Raw genomic sequence first — 18,016 nt, 5'->3', positions numbered from 1 at the left:
ATTCCTGCACCAACAGTCCCTGCACTTTGGTCTTGGCTTGTAGCCTTTTCAAGTTGAAGAATTTACCATAGCTACACATAGATCTAGACCAGTAGGGGCTTAGACAGTGTCCCATGATTGGACACAAACAGACCACAACGGTGAGATCTTTAGATTTGCTCATCTTATGTTTCTTTTGAACTAGTGCAGGTCTGCTTTGCTAATAATACATAGTACCTTCTTAGATGAGGGCACATCATACTGGACATCCAGTCCTGTGCCAGTGTCTTCCATGTTTCCTAACTCCAAAGTTCTTCAGAGAAACCTTGAGAATGTTCTTATATTGCTTCTTCAGAACTTCATGTGGGCACCTGCCTTATATGATTTTGCCATAAAATAGTCTTTTGGGCATGTAAATGAGGTCATCAATGGTCAGTCCACTGGAGTTGTGCTCTCTGCAGTAAAGTTTGAACACTTGGTGGTTTAGATTGAGAAAACTTCAGTACGTTTTCTTGCCAGGTAATCTTCAGAATGTTCTTAAGACAATTCAAATGGAAGCAATTCAGTTTCCTGACATGGTGTTGGGAGGCTGTCTAGGTTTCACAGGCATACAGCAATGAGGTCAGCAAACTTCAGTGTGGTAGGCAGTCTAATATCTTTTCTCTCCCATACTTACTTTTAGAGTCTCTCAAACCCTAGCAATGCATGCATCAATCTATGCGTACTTCCCTGGAAGGTATACTGCAAGAGAAATTCCACTTAAAGTAACTATAGACAATACAAAATACTTGAGAGTCTACCTGCCAAACAAACCCAGAAACTATATGAAAACAATTACAAAACACTTTTCACACAAATAAAAATCAGATCTAAATAACTGGACAAATATTAATTACTCATAGTCCTAGTTAATATAATAAAACTGATAATTCTCCTTAAATTAAATAAATTACTTATTCAGTGCCATAGTGATCAAACTACCAAAAAAATATTTTATTGGAGGAACAAAAGGTTGATTATATTAAGGGAATTAATGGAAAAAATGCAAAAGAAAGTAGCCTAATTATACCAGATCTAAAATTTTATTATAAAGCCATTGTCCTCAAAACTGTTTAGGGATGGCTAGATGGTGCAGTGGATAGAGCACTGGCCCTGGAGTCAGGAGTACCTGAGTTCAAATCTAGCCTCAGACACTTAATATTTACCTAGCTGTGTGGCCTTGGGCAAGCCACTTAACCCTATTTGCCTTACAAAAAGCTATAAAAAATGCTGTTTGGTGCTGGCTAAGAAATAAAGTGGTGGATCAGAGGAATAGATTAAGTACAAAAGAAACAGTGGTAAATGACTATAGTAATCTACTGTTTATCCCAAAGATTCCATCTTTTGGGATAAGAACTCACTCTTTTACAAAAACTTCTGGGAAAATGGCAGAATAGTCTGGCAGAAACTAGACAGATCAATATCACACTTTATAACAAAATAAGGTTGAAATGGATACAGTTTAGACATAAAAGATTTCAAAAGTCAGTTAGGAAAACAAGCAATAGATCTCTGGAAAGGGGACTAAGCAAGAAATAGAGAATATTAAATGTAAAATGGATAATTTTAATTGCATTAAATGTAAAAATTTTGCATAAACAAAATCAATGAAACCAGGATGAAAAGGAATTTGGGAAACAATTTTTACATCTAATGCTTCTGATAGGCTCATTTCTAAAATATAGTGAGTTCAATGAGTTCAATTTATAAGAATACAAGTCATTCCCCAATTGATAAATGATCAAAGGATATGAACATGCAGATGGAGAAATTAAAGCTATCTATAGTCACATGATAAAACGCTCTAAATCATTATTGATTAAAGAAATGTAAAACAAAACAATTCTGAGGTACCACCTCACGCCTATCTGATTGGCCAACATGACAAAAAAGGAAAATGATTAATGTTGGAAGAAATGTGGGAAAACTGAGACACTAACGTATTGTTGGTGGAACTGTGAGCTGATCCAACCATTCTGGAGAACAATTTGGAACTATGCCTAAAGGGCAATAAAACTATGCATACCGGGGCAGCTAGGTGGTACAGTGGATAGCACACTAGCCCTGGAGTCAGGAGGATCTGAGTTCAAATCCAGCCTCAGACACTTAATAATTACCTAGCTGTGTGGCCTTGGGCAAGCCACTTAACCCAGTTTGCCTTGCAAAAAAAAAAAATCTATTAAAAAAAAACTGTGCATACCCTTTGATCCAGCTATACTACTACTAGGTCTGTTTTCCAAAGACATAATAAGAAAGGATAAAAACCCACATGTACAAAAATATTTTTATAGTGGCTCTTTTGTAGTGACAAAGAATTGGAAATTGAAGGGATATTCATTACTTGGGGAATGAATGAACAAATTGGGGTACTATTGTTCTGTAAGAAATCATGAGCAGTAGGGAAGCTAGGTGGCACAGTGGCACAGGGCACACTGCCCTGGAGTCAAGAGGACTTGAGTTTAAATCCAACCTCAGATATTTAATACTTAGCTGTGTGACCCTGGGCAAGACACTTAACCCCATTGCCTTGCAGAAATAATTTTTTAAAAAAGGAAATCATGAGCAACTGGACTTCAGAAAAACCTGGAAAGACTTGCTAATGCTGAGTGAAATGAGCAGAACTAGAAGAGCATTGTACATGTTAACAGCAACATTGTATGATGATCAATTATGATGGACTTAGCTCCTCTTAACAGTTTATTGCTCAAGGACAATTCTAAAAGACGTGGTAAAAAATGCCATCCACATGGGGCGGCTTGGTGGTGCAATGGATAGAGCAACGGCCCTAGAGTTAGGAGTACCTGGATTCCAATCCAACCTCAGACACTTAATAATAATTACCTAGCTGTGTGGCCTTGGGCAAGCCACTTAACCGGTTGCCTTGAAAAAACCTAAAAAAAAAATGACATCCACATGCAGAGAAGGAACTATGGAATCTGAATGAAGACCAAAACAGACTATTTTCATTTTTTAAAATTTGTTTTATGTTTCTTTTTCCTTCTCATGGTTTCCCCCCTCCACTTTAGTCTTGGCTTGTGGCCTTTTCAAGTTATATAATTTATGGTGGCTGACCTTGATGTCATGTTCACCTTCACTGAAGACATCTGACATCATAGAAAACATCTTACTAAAAAGCACTGGAAAGCATACAACCCGGCTCTATTCCACTAGTGACTGGGAACGTTTGAGATCATCATCCATAGCCAGAACCCATGGTCTGTCATGAAACATGATGTCATGAAATGGATGTGCAATACTGAAGAACTTCTCCTGGGTAACCAAATTTTGCCATGATTTTTCAAATCATGATTTTTGCTGCTACCCTCCTAATGATCACAAGAAACTTATGGCTGGTGTTCAGGAAGACAAACTACAGGCCAGTGAACTTGGCTTCTATTCCCGAACAAAGTTCTAAAGGCTACTATTAGAGGCATGATTCATCTTGGAAAAGAAGCAACAGGACTAGACTTCATATGTATATATAAATATATTTACACATTTATATATTTCTTTGTTTTTGTTGCTTCCCTGGTAGATTGGGGAACATCAACTCCTCTACTCTAGATTTTAGCAAAGCATTTGACAAAGCAGCTTGTGCTATCCTTGTGGACAAGATGGAAAAATGTGCATAAGATCAGTGGTATCAAACTCAAATAGAAATGGGACACTAACCTATATATAAGGATCCCTGCAGATTACATATTGATTTAGTTTTTAAATGTCATATTATTTATGCTTTATTGTATTTTTATTCTGCTAAATATTTTCCAATTCTATTTTAATCTTGTTTGGGCTGCTGTGTCTTCATGAAGGCTGAGAGGAAAGGGGGAATGGAGAGTGGTCCCAGGTGTTTCATGCTCTGCTTAGGGGATGGCCTGATTAGATGGACTTGGCATGTCCAAAGAATAGTCATCAGTGGGTCAACATGGAACAAGGTTTCCAGTAGAATCTCCCAGTGAATGGAATGAAAGCTTTCATCCAATTCAGTCCAATCTAATCCAACCCACCAAGCACTATGCATTAAGCATCTACTATGTATCAAAGAACTGGAGATAGGAGGATAAAACAGTGAAAAAAGTGCCTGCCATGGAGGAGTTTACATTCTTCTGGAATAGGACAAAAGTCAGGATCCCTGGTGATTGCCCAGGAGGCAATAAAAAAACCTTCTTCAATGTCTGACCAAGCTCTAAGTGCTCCACAGCACCTGCTTAGCCACCTTCATGGTTGTTGGAACAAATTGTTCTCATCTAATCATTTTCTGGGGAAGTCTTCACATGTTTGGGGTAGACATCTCCCTAACTCATCAATGGGTTTGAGACCCCTCAATTACTATCAATCTGGTTTGGCCCATCTGCCAGGACAGTTTTACCAGGAGGTGGTCACTGTACATGCTACAGCATCTTGGATCCACAGGTGTCTCAGGTGGACACCAAGAGTGGATGAGCAGCCCTCACAGCAGAGGTGCTAGTCCTCCTGATCACAATATATAACCCCCAAAAGAGTTTTAATTAGCTGGAGAGTGGTCACAGATGGAGAAGGTCACAGAGCTCATGCCAAATGAGAATTTGTGGAAAGAACTGGGAAAGTTTAGTCTAAAGAAGACTGGAGGTTGGGGGTGGGATGGGGAATGAGAACTGACTTTAGTATGTGAAGCTTTGTCACAAGAGGGGGCTTTAAACTTATTCATCTCTGCTCCAAAGAGCAGAGTGGGGAACTTTGGGTAGAAGCTATGGAGACATTTCAGTTTGATGCAAGGGGAACAATTCCTTATAATTAGAGTTGTCCAAAAGTGGGCTGAATTACCCCAGAAGGTAGCAAGCTCCCTACTGCTGGAGGTCTGGAGGTGCAGGCTGGAGGATCACTTGTCAGCTAAGCTATGAAGGGGATTGTCAATGGGGGAAGGTTTGAACTGGGTGCTTCTGAAGTCCCTTGTAACCCTGAGATTCTGTGAGTCTGGGATGCTGAGGCCTCCCGCCAAATCCAGTTATCAGCCACTTCTTCCCTCTGGGCAACCCTTCTCTTGTACCAAGGAGATTTTAGAAAGCACTTCTAGGCCATTGCTTTTCTGTCCCCTCAGAGATGGGGGATAGAGAGAGATGGAGAGAAATAGATGGGGGAAGGGAAGTGACATGGGCAAATGAGATAGACAGAGGGAGAAATGAAGGACTGAGGGAGGTGTGAGAGAGCTGAAGAGTAATGAGAAAGATTGAAAGGAAGGGAGAGATGAGGGATTTGGGTAAAGGAAGAAAGATAAAGTAAAAGTCTGAGAGAATAGGAAGAAAAAAGAGATGACAGAGAGACAGAGAGATAGACAGAGAAAGAGAGAAAGAGACAGAGACAGAAACAAAGGTAGAAAGGCAGAGAGAGAGATCCTGAAAAAGAGGGAGAAGATCAAGGAGAAATACACGAGAGAGAGAGAGAGAGAGAGAGAGAGAGAGAGAGAGAGAGAGAGAGAGAGAGAGAGATTGAAAGGTGAGATTGGTGGAGGACTAAGAAGAGAGATGGAGAATTGAGAGGAGAGGACTAAGGGATTAAGTGAGAGGAAAAGAAATGAATGAACTCAAACAACCCACTGATCTCTCAATCATCCATCTGTTCCTTTCCCTTAATCTATTTCCCTCATTTCCTCACCTTTACTCCCTCAATCTCTCTCTCATCTTGTTTCCCTCTCTCAGTCTTTAACTACTCACACAGAAGCATCATCTAAATTTAATCCCTGATCACCTTTCACCTGAACTTTTGCCGCTACTACTACTATTACTAGAGGTCCAGTAGACTTCTCTGTCTCTGTTTTTGTCTCTCTCTCTGTTTCTGTTTCTGTCTGTCTCTGTCTGTTTCTCCCCCCCCCCTCTCAATTTCTCCCTCAGTTTCTCTCTCTCTCTCTCTCTCTCTCTCTCTCTTTCTCTCAATTTCTGTCTCTCTCTCTTTCCTCACTTCACTTCTTGAGGCTAGGGACTGTCTTTTGCCTCTCTTTGTATCCCTAGCCCTTGGCACACTTTCTAGTAGTGTTTTCTGACTACTAATGTAGTCTGTCTGTCCTACCAAAGTGATTTTCTATGGCACACATCCAATGACCTCAGTCACCTGTTCAAAAACCCTCAGAGGGTCCCTGTTGTCTTGACCTCTCTGTCTGGCATTAAAGCCCACCACAACCTGGCTTCTGATGCCAGATCAGTCTTCTCCCTGTGTTCTGTGTTTCAGCCAAACCTAGTACAGACGTTCTCTGCACTGGATAGCCCATCCCTCACCTTTGGGTGTTCATATTAACTTTTCCCCTTCCTTGGAAGGGACTCAATTCATTTCAGCCCACTTGAGTATGTCAGCATCATTCTAGAAGCTGAACAGACCCTGATCCGGGGGCTTGCATTCTCCTGAGGGAGATTCAAAATATACACCACTATTTGCATAGCTAGTAATGCAAAGTAAAGAATGAGAGTTCTAACAATGGGGGAGGGCATTTCACTTAAGCAAAGGCTTGGAGGCCAGAGATCAAATATTCTGTTCCAAATGAGTTTAGCAGCTCAGTGAGACTAGAAAGAGAGGTGACATCTGAAATCTGTCACTGGAAAGAGAGGAAAGAACCATATTGGGGAAGGCTCACAATACCTAGCTGTTTTATTCTAGAGTCCATAGGAAGACATTTTATATTTTTAAGAGGGCGGGGGACATGGTTCCATCTTCCTTTTTACAATGTCAGTGGCTTTGGCAGCTATGGGGAGAATAGATTAAGAAGGGAGTCAGGGGTACCACTGAGGAGGTAATTGCAAGGGGCCAGGTGGAAAGGTACAAACAAGGGCCTGAATAGAACCAATTGTTAAATTTTAAGTGTGAGTATTTATACTTGGATATGGGAGGAAAAAAAAGGAAGGAAGGAAGGAAGGAAGGAAGGAAGGAAGGAAGGAAGGAAGGAAGGAAGGAAGGGAGGGAGGGAGGGAGGGAAGGAAGGGAGGGAGGGAGGGAAGAAAGGAAAAAAGGAAGGAGGTAGGAAGGAAAGGGAAGGGGGAAAACCTCTACAAGTCAGGGCTTGATTTACTATTTTGTTGATTTCTAGACTTAAGAAAGTAATGGAAGAAAATGTTAGTAGTGCATATTAGGGGGGCAGTTAAGTGGCACAGTGTAAAGCCCTGGAGTCAGCAGGACCTGAGTTCAAATTTGACCTCAGACACTTAATACTTACTAGCTGTGTGACTTAAGGCAAGTCACAAATTCACTACCCCAAGAAAAACCAAAACAACAAACAAACAAAATAATGCATATTAGACTTAAAAGCGTGTCTTATGAACAACCCCAGAGCTTATGGTTAAATATTTTCCAGCACACTTCTGTGGCCATATGAGTGGATAGAAGAATTGTGGGTTTGGGGGGGGGTTAGAAACAACAAACCAGCATCTAATTAGATCAGAACTATGCTGGGAAGTGAGGAGCGAATAATGACTCCAAATGAACCCCAAATCTGGTGTCTTCCATAGAAATAGTCAGGTTGGCGAATGTTGAGTTTGAGATGCCTACAGAATGTCCAGGTTGAGATTCCAGGAGACAGTTGATGATGGGGACTATAGTTTAGGAGAGAGAGTAAAACAAGAGCTGAATATCTAGATCTGGAAATTATCTGCATAGCAATAGTTATTATATCTGTTATTGCTATATATGGATGAGATCACCAAATGAGTATATATGGAGAGAAGAGAAGAGAGCCCCAGGTGGAGCCTTTGAGGATGAAAGAGAAAAGGATGAGAAGCCTGAGAAAGCTCATCCACAGAGGTACCAGTAGAAGCAGGAGAAAGCAGTGTTGTAGAAGCCAAGAAAGAAGAGAGCCCAGGAAGAGAAGGATGGGCATCGGTACTCAAGAGTTTCAGAGAAGTCTAACAGAATGAGGGCTAACAAAAGGGTGTTGTGTCAGATGATGAAGACCATTACTAATCTGGGAGAGAGCTTTTCCCATTGAATGGTGGGGACAGAAATCAGATTGCTTGGAATTGAGATGTGGGAAGTAAGGAAATGGAGGAAATGAATGGAGATGACCCTTCCTTAGAGGATGATAACATGAGAGACTGGCTGGGTTAAGGGACAGGCTTTTATTTATTTTTATTCTGAATTTAAGCAGTGAATAAAATCAATCAACATTTATTAAGGATCTACTACTGCAAGCCACTGGAGCTAAATCCTGGAGATAGGATAAGAGACAAAAGACAATTCCTGCCCTCAAGGAGTTTATAATCTAATCCACAAAACAACAAACACATACTAATAAATGATATACTGCTAACAAACTATATACTAGGTAAATAATTAACCCATGTTTAGGCTCAAGAATGAAAAGATATTGGGGGAAGGGGCAACTAGGTTACTCAATGGATAGAGCACCAGCCCTGGAGTCAGGAGGACCTGTATTCAAATTCAACCTCAGATACTTAATAATTACCTAGCTGTGTGGCCTTGGGGAAGTCACTTAACCCTATTGCCTTCCAAAAAAAAAAAGAAAGAAAAAGAAAAGACATTGGGGGAGTTTTCCTGTAAATGGACTTAAAAGAAGCCAGGACCACCATTAGGTAGAGCGGAGGAGGGAGAGCATTCCAGGAATAGGGGAGGGAGAGTCAGAGAGAATGGGAGTTGAACAGGGGAGGTTGAAGGATTGCTGTGCAGTAGGGAGAACTCCGTTGATATTAAAGAATATAACTCAGTAGTAGTAAATCCAAACCACATAGCTATGTGACTCCCTCCAGGGTCAGTCCGAAAGGTAGCAACATGGGAATACTATCTTGACGCCAGCAATGTAACCCAAGGGTCTCTGAGCCTCAGTTTCTTCATCTTTAAAATGGGAATGATCATAGCACCTATTTCTCAGTGTTGTTCCCAGGCTCAAATGAGGTCATTTCTGTAAAGCATTTGCAAAGCCTCAAATGATAAAGAAATGTAGGCCATTAGAGGTCAATGATTCTAGGTTGGGGCAGAGAGAGGGAATCAAGGAAATAAATGTTTATTCAGCACCCGCCATATAGCAGATCCTGGGAGCTCCAGAGACCAAAAGTAAGCTAGTCCCTACCCTCAGGGAGATGACATTCTTTCCAGGGGGACACAACATATAAACACATATACTCGCATGCACATAGATACACATTTATTTATGTATATATACACACATAGGAAGAAATCGAGTATTTATTAATAATGACCATCATAATAGCTTCCATTTATCTAACACCTGGGATCAGCTAAGCAATCAGTAGTTCTGGAGGCAGGAAGATTTGAGTTCAAATGATCTCAGACACTTATCAGCTTGGTGACCCTGGGCAAGTCACTTCACCCTGCCTGCCTCAGTTTCCTCATCTGTAAAATGAACTAGAGAAGGAAATGACAAACCACTCTAGTATCTTTGCCAGGAAAACTTCAAAATGGTGTCACAGAGAGTTGGACACAACTGAACAACTAAACAACATCACAGGGTCTCTTGTGTGCTAGCATTGTGCTAAACACTTTATAATTATAGCATTTGATTATCAATATTAATTACTATTATTATAATAAACGCAAGGCACTTTGAGTTAGATGGAGGCCTTGGCAGCTGGGGAGGGGAAATCAGGAAAGGCTTCATGTAAGAGATGGCATTTGAGCTGAGTTTTGAAGGAAACTTGAATGGTCAGGGTAACAACCTTAGGTTGGGGGAAGGGAATTGGCAAAAAACGAATAACCATGGCAAGGGGCAAGGAATCCGTGAAGAACCAACAGTGGATGGATGAAATGATCAAGGGTTATTAAGGTAGAGAAGTGAGGGAAGATGCCCAAAGCTGGGGTGATAACCAGAGTACAGGGAAGGATTGAGGGACTGGAGGTGAGAGTGAGGATGGAGAATAGTGTGAGGACTGAGGAGGGAGAGAGAGAGGATGGGGAGGTGGAGAAAGAGAGGGCAGGAGGGGAGGGTAGAGAGAGATGGAGGAAGAAACAGAAAGGAGAGGAGCAGAGAGAGATGAGAAAGACAAGTGAGACAGAGAAAGAAACAACGAGAAGGAGGAAGAAAGAGTGAGGTGGAGGGAGAGGGTGGAGAGAGACACATAGAGAAACAAAGAAAGGGGAAGAGGTGGATAGAGATGCAGAGAGACAGAGAGACAAAGAGAGAGAGGTATGGAAATCTGGGGTTCTAGATCATGTCGACTGATTCAGCTTGGCCACAAAGGGCGTAGGTAGCAGTAGGTGCAAGCGGTGGAGGCAGTTTTCATCTTGATGCAAGGGTCGGGGTGGGGGGAAGAATTCCTTATAACCAGAGCAATCCCAGTCACCTAGCTGCCTACTTGGGGTCTAGCTTGGTTTCCATAAAGGTTTCATGATCCACAAAGAGGTTAAAACCTTGCATCTAGTCCAATCTCCTGATTTTATGGCCAAGGAAGCAAAGGCTGGGGCACGGGAAATGATGCCCAAGGCCACACAGTAGGTGGCAGAGCCAAGATTTCTCTCTGACAAATCCTACCCTTTCAAAAGATTTCATAAGGATAGAGCCCATTCTATGAACCCAGGCCAGAGGGGCCAGAGAGGATGCTCGCCTGAGAACTGGCTCTTCTAAGCCTGGAGCACAGGGAAAGTGATGCCTGGGGAGCAGGGCGCCCCAGCTACAAATCCTTCTTTTCCTGTAATAATCAATGCCTGTGAAAAAAGGGAACGTCTATTCTGCCTAAAGGCAGGTGGTAGGAACTTAAATGCTTATTCCCTCCTTTCCTCTCACAACAGAACTTGCGTCTAGGCCTGAGGGGACTCTAATCTGGAGCATCTTGTACTCCCGTTGGTGAGCTCCATCTGGGGGCCTCCATTTTGGGGACTGGCCCAGGCTGACCATGCTTCACTACACTCTCAACGCTATTTCTAATCCTTAGAGGTCTACACCCCTCCTCTCCCCTTTTGGCATTGTTTGCCCTTAGAATGTAATCTCCTTGTAGGAAGTCCTATTTTCATATTTGTTCCGGTAGCTCTTCGCCCAGTCACGTAGTTTCTAAGTAGCTTCTTGCCTTGCTTTGCCTTGCCTAAGGTACCTCTAGATTTTGCCATTCTTGGCCCCAAAGACCCGCCCAGCTCTGGGGGCCAGGGGGGCTGGCACTGGAGACCACTGGAGCTCATCTCCTATCAGGGTGCAGCAGGAAGCAACGCCCTAATAGGCACAGACAGCTCTTCTTTTTCCGGAGAACGATCGCAATCAGTTGGGACCCTTTGGGGACGATGGCCGGCTTCATTTTGTCCTCTGCCCTTCTCATCTCCACCCTTGGTCCTGGTAGGTGTCCGATTGGGGTGAAGGGAGATTAGGGATTGGCACTAAGGGCAGAGACAGAAACAAGGTTTGGGGATGAGGCTGGGATGGGGAAAGCCAGAACAATATTCCCAGGGAAATATTGCTATCCAGTCATGTCCAGATGAGGGGTCAGCAGTCATGGAACATCAAAATGGTGGCCATTTAGTTCATTTAATAGAGGGAGAAATGGAGATCTAGAGAATGACCCAGGGTCAACATCAAACTCCAAAACCACAGACCCTTAGCATGAAGAGAGACCCTGCAGTCCACCATCTTCATTTTAGGGACAAAGAAACTGAGGTAAGGTACTCACTTAGGGTCCCATGTCAAGAGTATGACAGAGAAAGGACTGGATCTTACATTTTCCGACTCTGATTTCTAAAGGGCTCTCCATTAAACTCTTCAGTAAGAATATGGAAAGTAGGTTGAGGTCTGGGGATAGTAAGAAATTGGAGGGAAGGAAAGCTGACCCAAGGTGAGTCTGAGGAAGCTAGAAAGATGTTCGATACATTGGAACCACATTTGCCCCCCCCCATTACCCATCTATATTTACCCAGGACCAAATGAAGAAATGAAAGTACTCCCTCCTTCCCCATCCCTCTAATTCAAAGTGGGTTTGGGGAAGGAAAATTTAGTTAGGGGTACCCCAACTTTTAATATCCTTTCTCTTACTGAGATAGTCAAGTGACCTGCCTGTGCAGAGTAAATAAATATTTAGTTAATATTCACCGAGACTTTCCACTCTCCCCTCCCTTATTCTTGTGTTGGGTAAATCCCTGGTCCTCTGGGGTCTCATTCTCCTCTCTATGAATCAGAGGGCCCTGGAGCGGGTTGGGTTGGTAGCTGGCATGGACCCTCTCTGCTCTGACATTGTACAGGTCAGTGATTTGAAGTTCCACCTGGGTAAGCCCCCGTTTCTCCCTGGGCCCATTTTCTCATCACTAAACTCACAGGGGTTGGATTAAACGGTCTCTAACTCTGGCTCTAAATTTCTGTGATCCCAGGCAATGCTGGGAGATGCCAAAGAACAAAGAAAGTCAGAGCTGGCAGGGCCCTTGGAACAGGGATGTCAAAAATGAGAGGAACCTTAGAACAGAAACTATCAGAGCTGCGGTGTGTGTGTGTGTGTGTGTGTGTGTGTGTGTGTGTGTGTGTGCGCGTGCCCGTGCGCATGCACGCGCTCAGAGCAGAGAACGTAAACTGGGAAGGCCTTTATAATAGGGGAAAGTCCAACAGTTGGAAGAGGCCCTAAATATAGAATGTTAGAGCTCAGAGGGGGCTTAGAACAGAAATTCTCACAATTTGGTTGTGATTAGAACAGATAATGTAAACCTGGGAGAGTCTTAGAACAGGGGGTGTCAGAGTCGGGAGGGTCTTTAGAACATAGGGTGTCAGAGCTGGGAGGGGCCTTAGAACATGGGATATCAGGGCTGGGAAGGGCCTTAGGATAGACTAGAGAAGGTCAAAACTGGAGAGCTAGAGTTCAGAAATCAGACTGAATTCCATCCTCTTTTCAAGGAGGAAAGTAAGGGCCAGAGAAGGAAAGATATGTCCTAGGTCCCCCGGTCTTTAGTGATCTTTGACACTCAGATCAGGGTTCACTCACTCCCCTAAAGCTATTTAGGAGACTAGCCCTTGGAGATCATCTCAATCAGGTTCTTCCTTCGTGTTCCTTCTTCTAGGCTCCCAGACCTGGGGCCTGGAGATGGACCTCGACCCACCCTCAGTGACTGTGCCAGTGGGGGGCATGGCCCTGCTGCCCTGTAAACACAATGGGGGTACCAATGCCAATGTGACTTGGTGGCGTATCGTCATGGGTAACTTCACCTGGCCCAAGGTCATGGTGGACAAACCCCTTCAGTCCAACGGATCGCTGATCCTTTGGGGAGTGAGCAAGAGTGATGGAGGCATGTACCAATGTCAAGTCTCCATCAATGCCAGGCTAGTCTTGGAGTCCTGTGGCACCTACCTCAGGGTCCGAGGTGAGTTGGGTCCTTCACAAACCTGACCAATGTACAAATTCTACAGGGTTGAGGGGAGCTGGTATCAATTTGACCCTTTAGTTCATGGCCCTGCCCTTGCCTCAATGGTAACCTGGAAGTCACAAGGAGCTCATTTCGAGGCTCAGGCTGGCCAGGCTTCCAGAGGTTGGGGGTGGGGGGTAGGGGGTAGGGGGTGGGGAACATGGCCCTGGGCCTTCTGGTCCTGTTTGGAGCAGGTGGGGCTGCTGGCCTACTTGATCCTTCCCTTCCTTCTTCCCCACCTCTCCTAGAACCTATCCCTAGACCCTTCTTGGACATGGGAGAAGCCACAAAGAACAGAATCATCACAGCTGAGGGGATCATCCTGCTTTTCTGTGCTGTTGTCCCTGGTACTCTTCTGCTCTTCAGGGTGAGGCTCCTTTGTGGACCTGGGAACAAGTGTCTGAATCCTAATCTCCAAGCCTTCATGTCCCTAGAGGCCTAAGCCCTCTAGACCCCCTAGGCTCCCTTCCTTTCCTTTAGGCATGCAAGTCTGATCTAACAACTTTATCTTTCCCCATAGACCTTCAGTCCTGTTCTGGGGGACCTGATTCTCCCTTGTTCAAGGTTCTTTGGGCTCTCTGTCTGATTTCCCCTAGTTACCCATTTCTGGCAGTTAATGAGAATAAACAATATCAGAGATGGGAGAATGTTAGAGGTGGGAGACACCTGAGATACCATCTGGTCAAACCCACTCCTGAGGAAACTGAAGGTTTCTTGAATGTTCTTGAATCTAATTAGAGAAGGATGGGAAAGGAGAAAGGGGATGGCCCCTTCAGGATGGGAAATATGTATTTATATATACCCCCATATATATATATGGGAGGAGGGTGTGTGTGCAGGGGTCAGTCAGAGGAAACATCCTAGAGGTGAAGTGGGGAAGCAGTTAGTACTGTCCTCTGGAGAGGCAGAGGCCCTGGGTGGGAATCCCGGCTCTGATGATTCCATCTGGGTAGGAAGGTCTGTTCTGGCCTTGGCTTCTTCTGTAAAAAGGAGAGGACTTGGGGAGATGAATCCCACAGGATTCTAGTTTTTAAATCCCACAGCCCCATGACCATGGATTTGGACCTTAGCCATCTGTCTCTCTGCCCTCTCTCCCCCCATCCCCCCCCAGCTCTCTGACCTCACTCCCCTCTTCTCTGGGTGATTTCCCCCACATTTTTTTCCTATTTTAGAAACGTTGGCAGAATGAGAGGTATGCTGTGGATCAACTGGACTATTATGATGAAGAGAACCTGTATGAGGTGAGGCCCTTTTAGGGATGGAGAGACTAGGGAAAGTGTTGGGATTAGACTCTCTCCCTTGAGCTAAGTGGAGGGAGGGCTCCAGGAGGCATCTCCTACCCCTTTCCCCCCAGGCTGACCAGCTTCCTTTCCTTCCAGGGCCTTAATCTAGATGACTGTGCCATGTATGAGGACATCTCTCGGGGCCTACAGGGGACCTATCAGGATGCTACCACTCTCAGGGTGGGAGATGTTCAACTGGAGAAACCTTGAGGGTCCTGTCTGGCCCTGTCCAAAGTTCTGAACCCCACCCTACCTTCAACTCCCCCCCTTCAGGTTTTTCTTTGTCCCATCCTCAGTTTGACCAGGTGGTATCTAAGGTCCCTCTCAGCTCTGACATTCCCTGTTCTAACCTCCCTCCCACCTCCAACACATCCCTTTATTCTGAGTTCTCCCCTAGCTGCTCTGACTTTGTGTTCTAGGGTCCCTCCCAACTCTGATGTTCTGTTTCCTAAGTCTTTGATATATTTTCCCTTCTCCCATGATATGCCCCCTTCTCTACCCGCCTCCTACCTTGATTCTTGACTCCTAACTTATATCCCTATAATTCATAAAATGTCTAAAGCAGGATGCCTGGAGGTCCCCCTTCCCCCAAGCTTTGTCATAGCTACTAATGATAATAAATCTGTGGCCCTTTGGGAAGGAAGGGGCTCCATTCCCAGCAGATGATGATGGCTTGATGGTCTATGTGTAAAATACCCCACTATATGGGGATCCAGCAGTCTTGAAATCTAACTGTTCCCCCCACCCCTTCCAGATCTGGGGAGCCTCATTCCCTAACCCTGGATACTCTCACCGCATAGCCCAGGAACCCAGGCATCTGATCCTCAAACCTGTCTCCTGTTTCAAGGTCTGAGTCTTCAATTCTTTGGAAACCCAGCCAGCAGGGCAGGTCTTAGCAGCTGGAGCTTCGTCTCCCCAAGCTGGGGAGTAAACAAGCCCCATCCCCCTTCCCCTCTCTCAACACCTGCTGCTCCACCCCTCCCTTGAGGATGGAGGTGGGGAAGAAACAGGAAGTACCTGTTGGAGGGGGCAGAAGAGAGGCACCCAGAGATTGAGTAGGGATCTCTGTCGCATTCAGGGGCCCAGGCATCCCGATTTCTCTCCTAAGACCAAGATGCTCAGCTCTCTGGTCCCATCTCCTTTCTAGCTCTTAGTTCTAATAGGTGGCTTCTAAGGTCAGATGGCTGACCTCTCGGGTCCTGTCTGCTCCAGGGAAATGAGGAGAGCAATGCCCTCCTGGATGCAGTCCAAAGATGAGCTCCCAGTGGATGAAAGAAGGGAGAGGGCAACCCACAAGGAGATTCTCGAGGTTCCAGAAGTGCATCTAGATACCATAGGGAGCCATGGGCGTCCTCCTTCCCTCAGCTAGCCAGAAGAAAAGGACTCCATACCAGGGGCCTGGGCAAGTGGATTCCATATTTCTCTCAGCTATAAAGGATGGTGGTTAGGGATCATTGGTCCAAGGCATTGCCTTGCTCAAGGCCTCTGGATATCTTCTCTGCAATGTAGGGGGGCACTGTGACAATGTCCAAGGTCACACAGTTGGGTTTTAATCCAGGTTCTCCTAACCTGGAGAGGACCTTTCCCTCCGTGATATTAGGGTGAGAAAGAGCTGAACCCCAGGATGGGTGAACTCGATCATTCAGAGGGATGGGGGAGGGATGGAAGGAGGGGTGAGACCCGGTGTGGGGGAATGAAAGACAAAGAAACCAAAAGACAGGAAGAACAGACAAGTCACAGAGGGAGCCACCCAGAGACCAACAAAAAGAACTATAGAGGAGCAGAGAAACACAGCTACACAGGGAAATGGAGGCTGAGGCAGAGGGCACACAAAGAGGATCAGATGCCACATCTCAGGCTCATCCTGGGCTTCTTCCTGCTTCCCTCGCCTTGTTCATCCTACCTGCAACTTTTCTCTTCACCGAACCAAATCCTTCACATAGTTTAGCTAAAGACCTCATTGCTTCTTGCCCAGACTATTTTAATTGCCTCTGGATTGGTCTCTCTGGTTCCAGTTTCTTCTTTCTCAAATCCATCCTTCACATAACTTAGGTTAGACATGGGTCTGAGTCAACTGCCTTCCTCAAAGAACTCTGGGCTTCCTTCCCATTACCTCCAGGATATAATTCACACTGCTGAGAAGTTGAAAAGCTCTTCACAATCTGGAGGAACTACACCTTTTCAGATTCCTTGGCCCCCCCATCTCTATATTGTGATCAAACAGACCCTATTCAGTCTTCTTCTCTGATCTTGGCAAGTTTACATAGACTAGCCCCAATGCCCACCATGCCTTCTCTCTATACCTGGCCTGTCAGAAGTTCTCTCAAGACTTGACTGGGGTGCCATGTGGCCTGTGAGGCTTCCCCTACCAAGTGATGTCACCCCCTCAAACATATTTTAGAAAATTTTGTATCTTTGGATGCACTATTATTATTTGGGGGCAAATAACTGCAGTAGAATATGTTCCTAGAGGGCAGGGAATATTTGTTTCTTTTCCTTCTTTTCTTTCTCTTTCTTCTTTGTTTCTTTGCTTTCTTTTTCTCTTTTCCCTTGAGTCCAATACCGGCCCTCGCATGAAAATCAAGCTGAATAAATGTTTACTGAATTAAAATGAATTGAATATGAAGAAAGACAGCGAAAGAGACACTGAGGCAGATAGACAATGAGAGAGCGAGAAAGACGACTGAAATGAAGAAAGTCTGAAGGAGAGAATGAAATGGTGTGTGTACGTGGGGAGACAGAAAGCCAGAGAAAGATGAGAGATGAGAAACAGACAGGAGAGAAAGGGAGAGAGAAGCAGGCAGAGGGCGTCAGGTAGACAGAGTAAAACAGGTGAGAGAGACAGACATGGTGAAGAGAGGTGGACAGAGAGAGGAGTTGGTTTGGTTTTGTCCGTTGTGTCTGGTTCTTCGTGACCCCCTTTGGGGTTTTCTTGGCAGAGATAACAGATAACATTTCTTTCTCTGGCTCATTTTATAGTTGAGGAAACTGAGGCAAACAAGGTGAAGTGACTCGCCCAGGGTCACCCAGCTAGTAAGTGGGATCAGATTTGAACTCAGGAAGATGCGTCTTTCGGTCTCCAGGGCAGGTGCCGCTGGAGGTGCCCACAGACAGAGATGCGTCAGAGAGAGAAAGAGAGGTAGACGGGCAGAAGCGAAAGGATACGGGCGGAGGGGGCTGAGGGGACACGGGCAGACAGGACGAAAAGCCGGCAGCTATCAGACAGAGGGCAGAGGGACAGGGAGACGGAGGCCGGCGGCCAGGGCGGCCAGGGCCGAGGGCCAGGCAGGCTGGCCGCCAGGGAGGGACAAGAGCCCAAGTGCGAGACCGGGCGCGGCGGGCTCCGGGGCGGGGGCGCAGGCCCGCGCCGGGCAGAGTCAGACTTGGCCGTGACCGAGGGCAGAGGGACAAAGGCAAGG

The 18,016-nt window shown here is 45.1% G+C and overlaps 1 protein-coding gene across 1 annotated transcript; it reads left to right on the top strand.

Annotated features, from left to right (window-relative positions):
• Positions 1-11,002: 11,002 nt before the first annotated feature.
• Positions 11,003-17,577, top strand: CD79A (CD79a molecule). Its single transcript, XM_074219410.1, has 5 exons — positions 11,003-11,272; positions 12,973-13,272; positions 13,563-13,681; positions 14,487-14,555; positions 14,694-17,577. The coding sequence occupies exons 1-5, from the start codon at positions 11,221-11,223 to the stop codon at positions 14,805-14,807; spliced, it is 654 nt and encodes a 217-aa protein (XP_074075511.1). The 5' UTR covers positions 11,003-11,220; the 3' UTR covers positions 14,808-17,577.
• The last annotated feature ends 439 nt before the right edge of the window (positions 17,578-18,016 follow it).

Source organism: Macrotis lagotis, chromosome 1 (genome assembly GCF_037893015.1).
Source record: "Macrotis lagotis isolate mMagLag1 chromosome 1, bilby.v1.9.chrom.fasta, whole genome shotgun sequence".
Lineage (NCBI taxonomy): Eukaryota > Metazoa > Chordata > Mammalia > Peramelemorphia > Peramelidae > Macrotis > Macrotis lagotis.
Note: the sequence above shows the minus strand (reverse complement) of the source record. Positions and strands in the feature narration are given on the sequence as shown.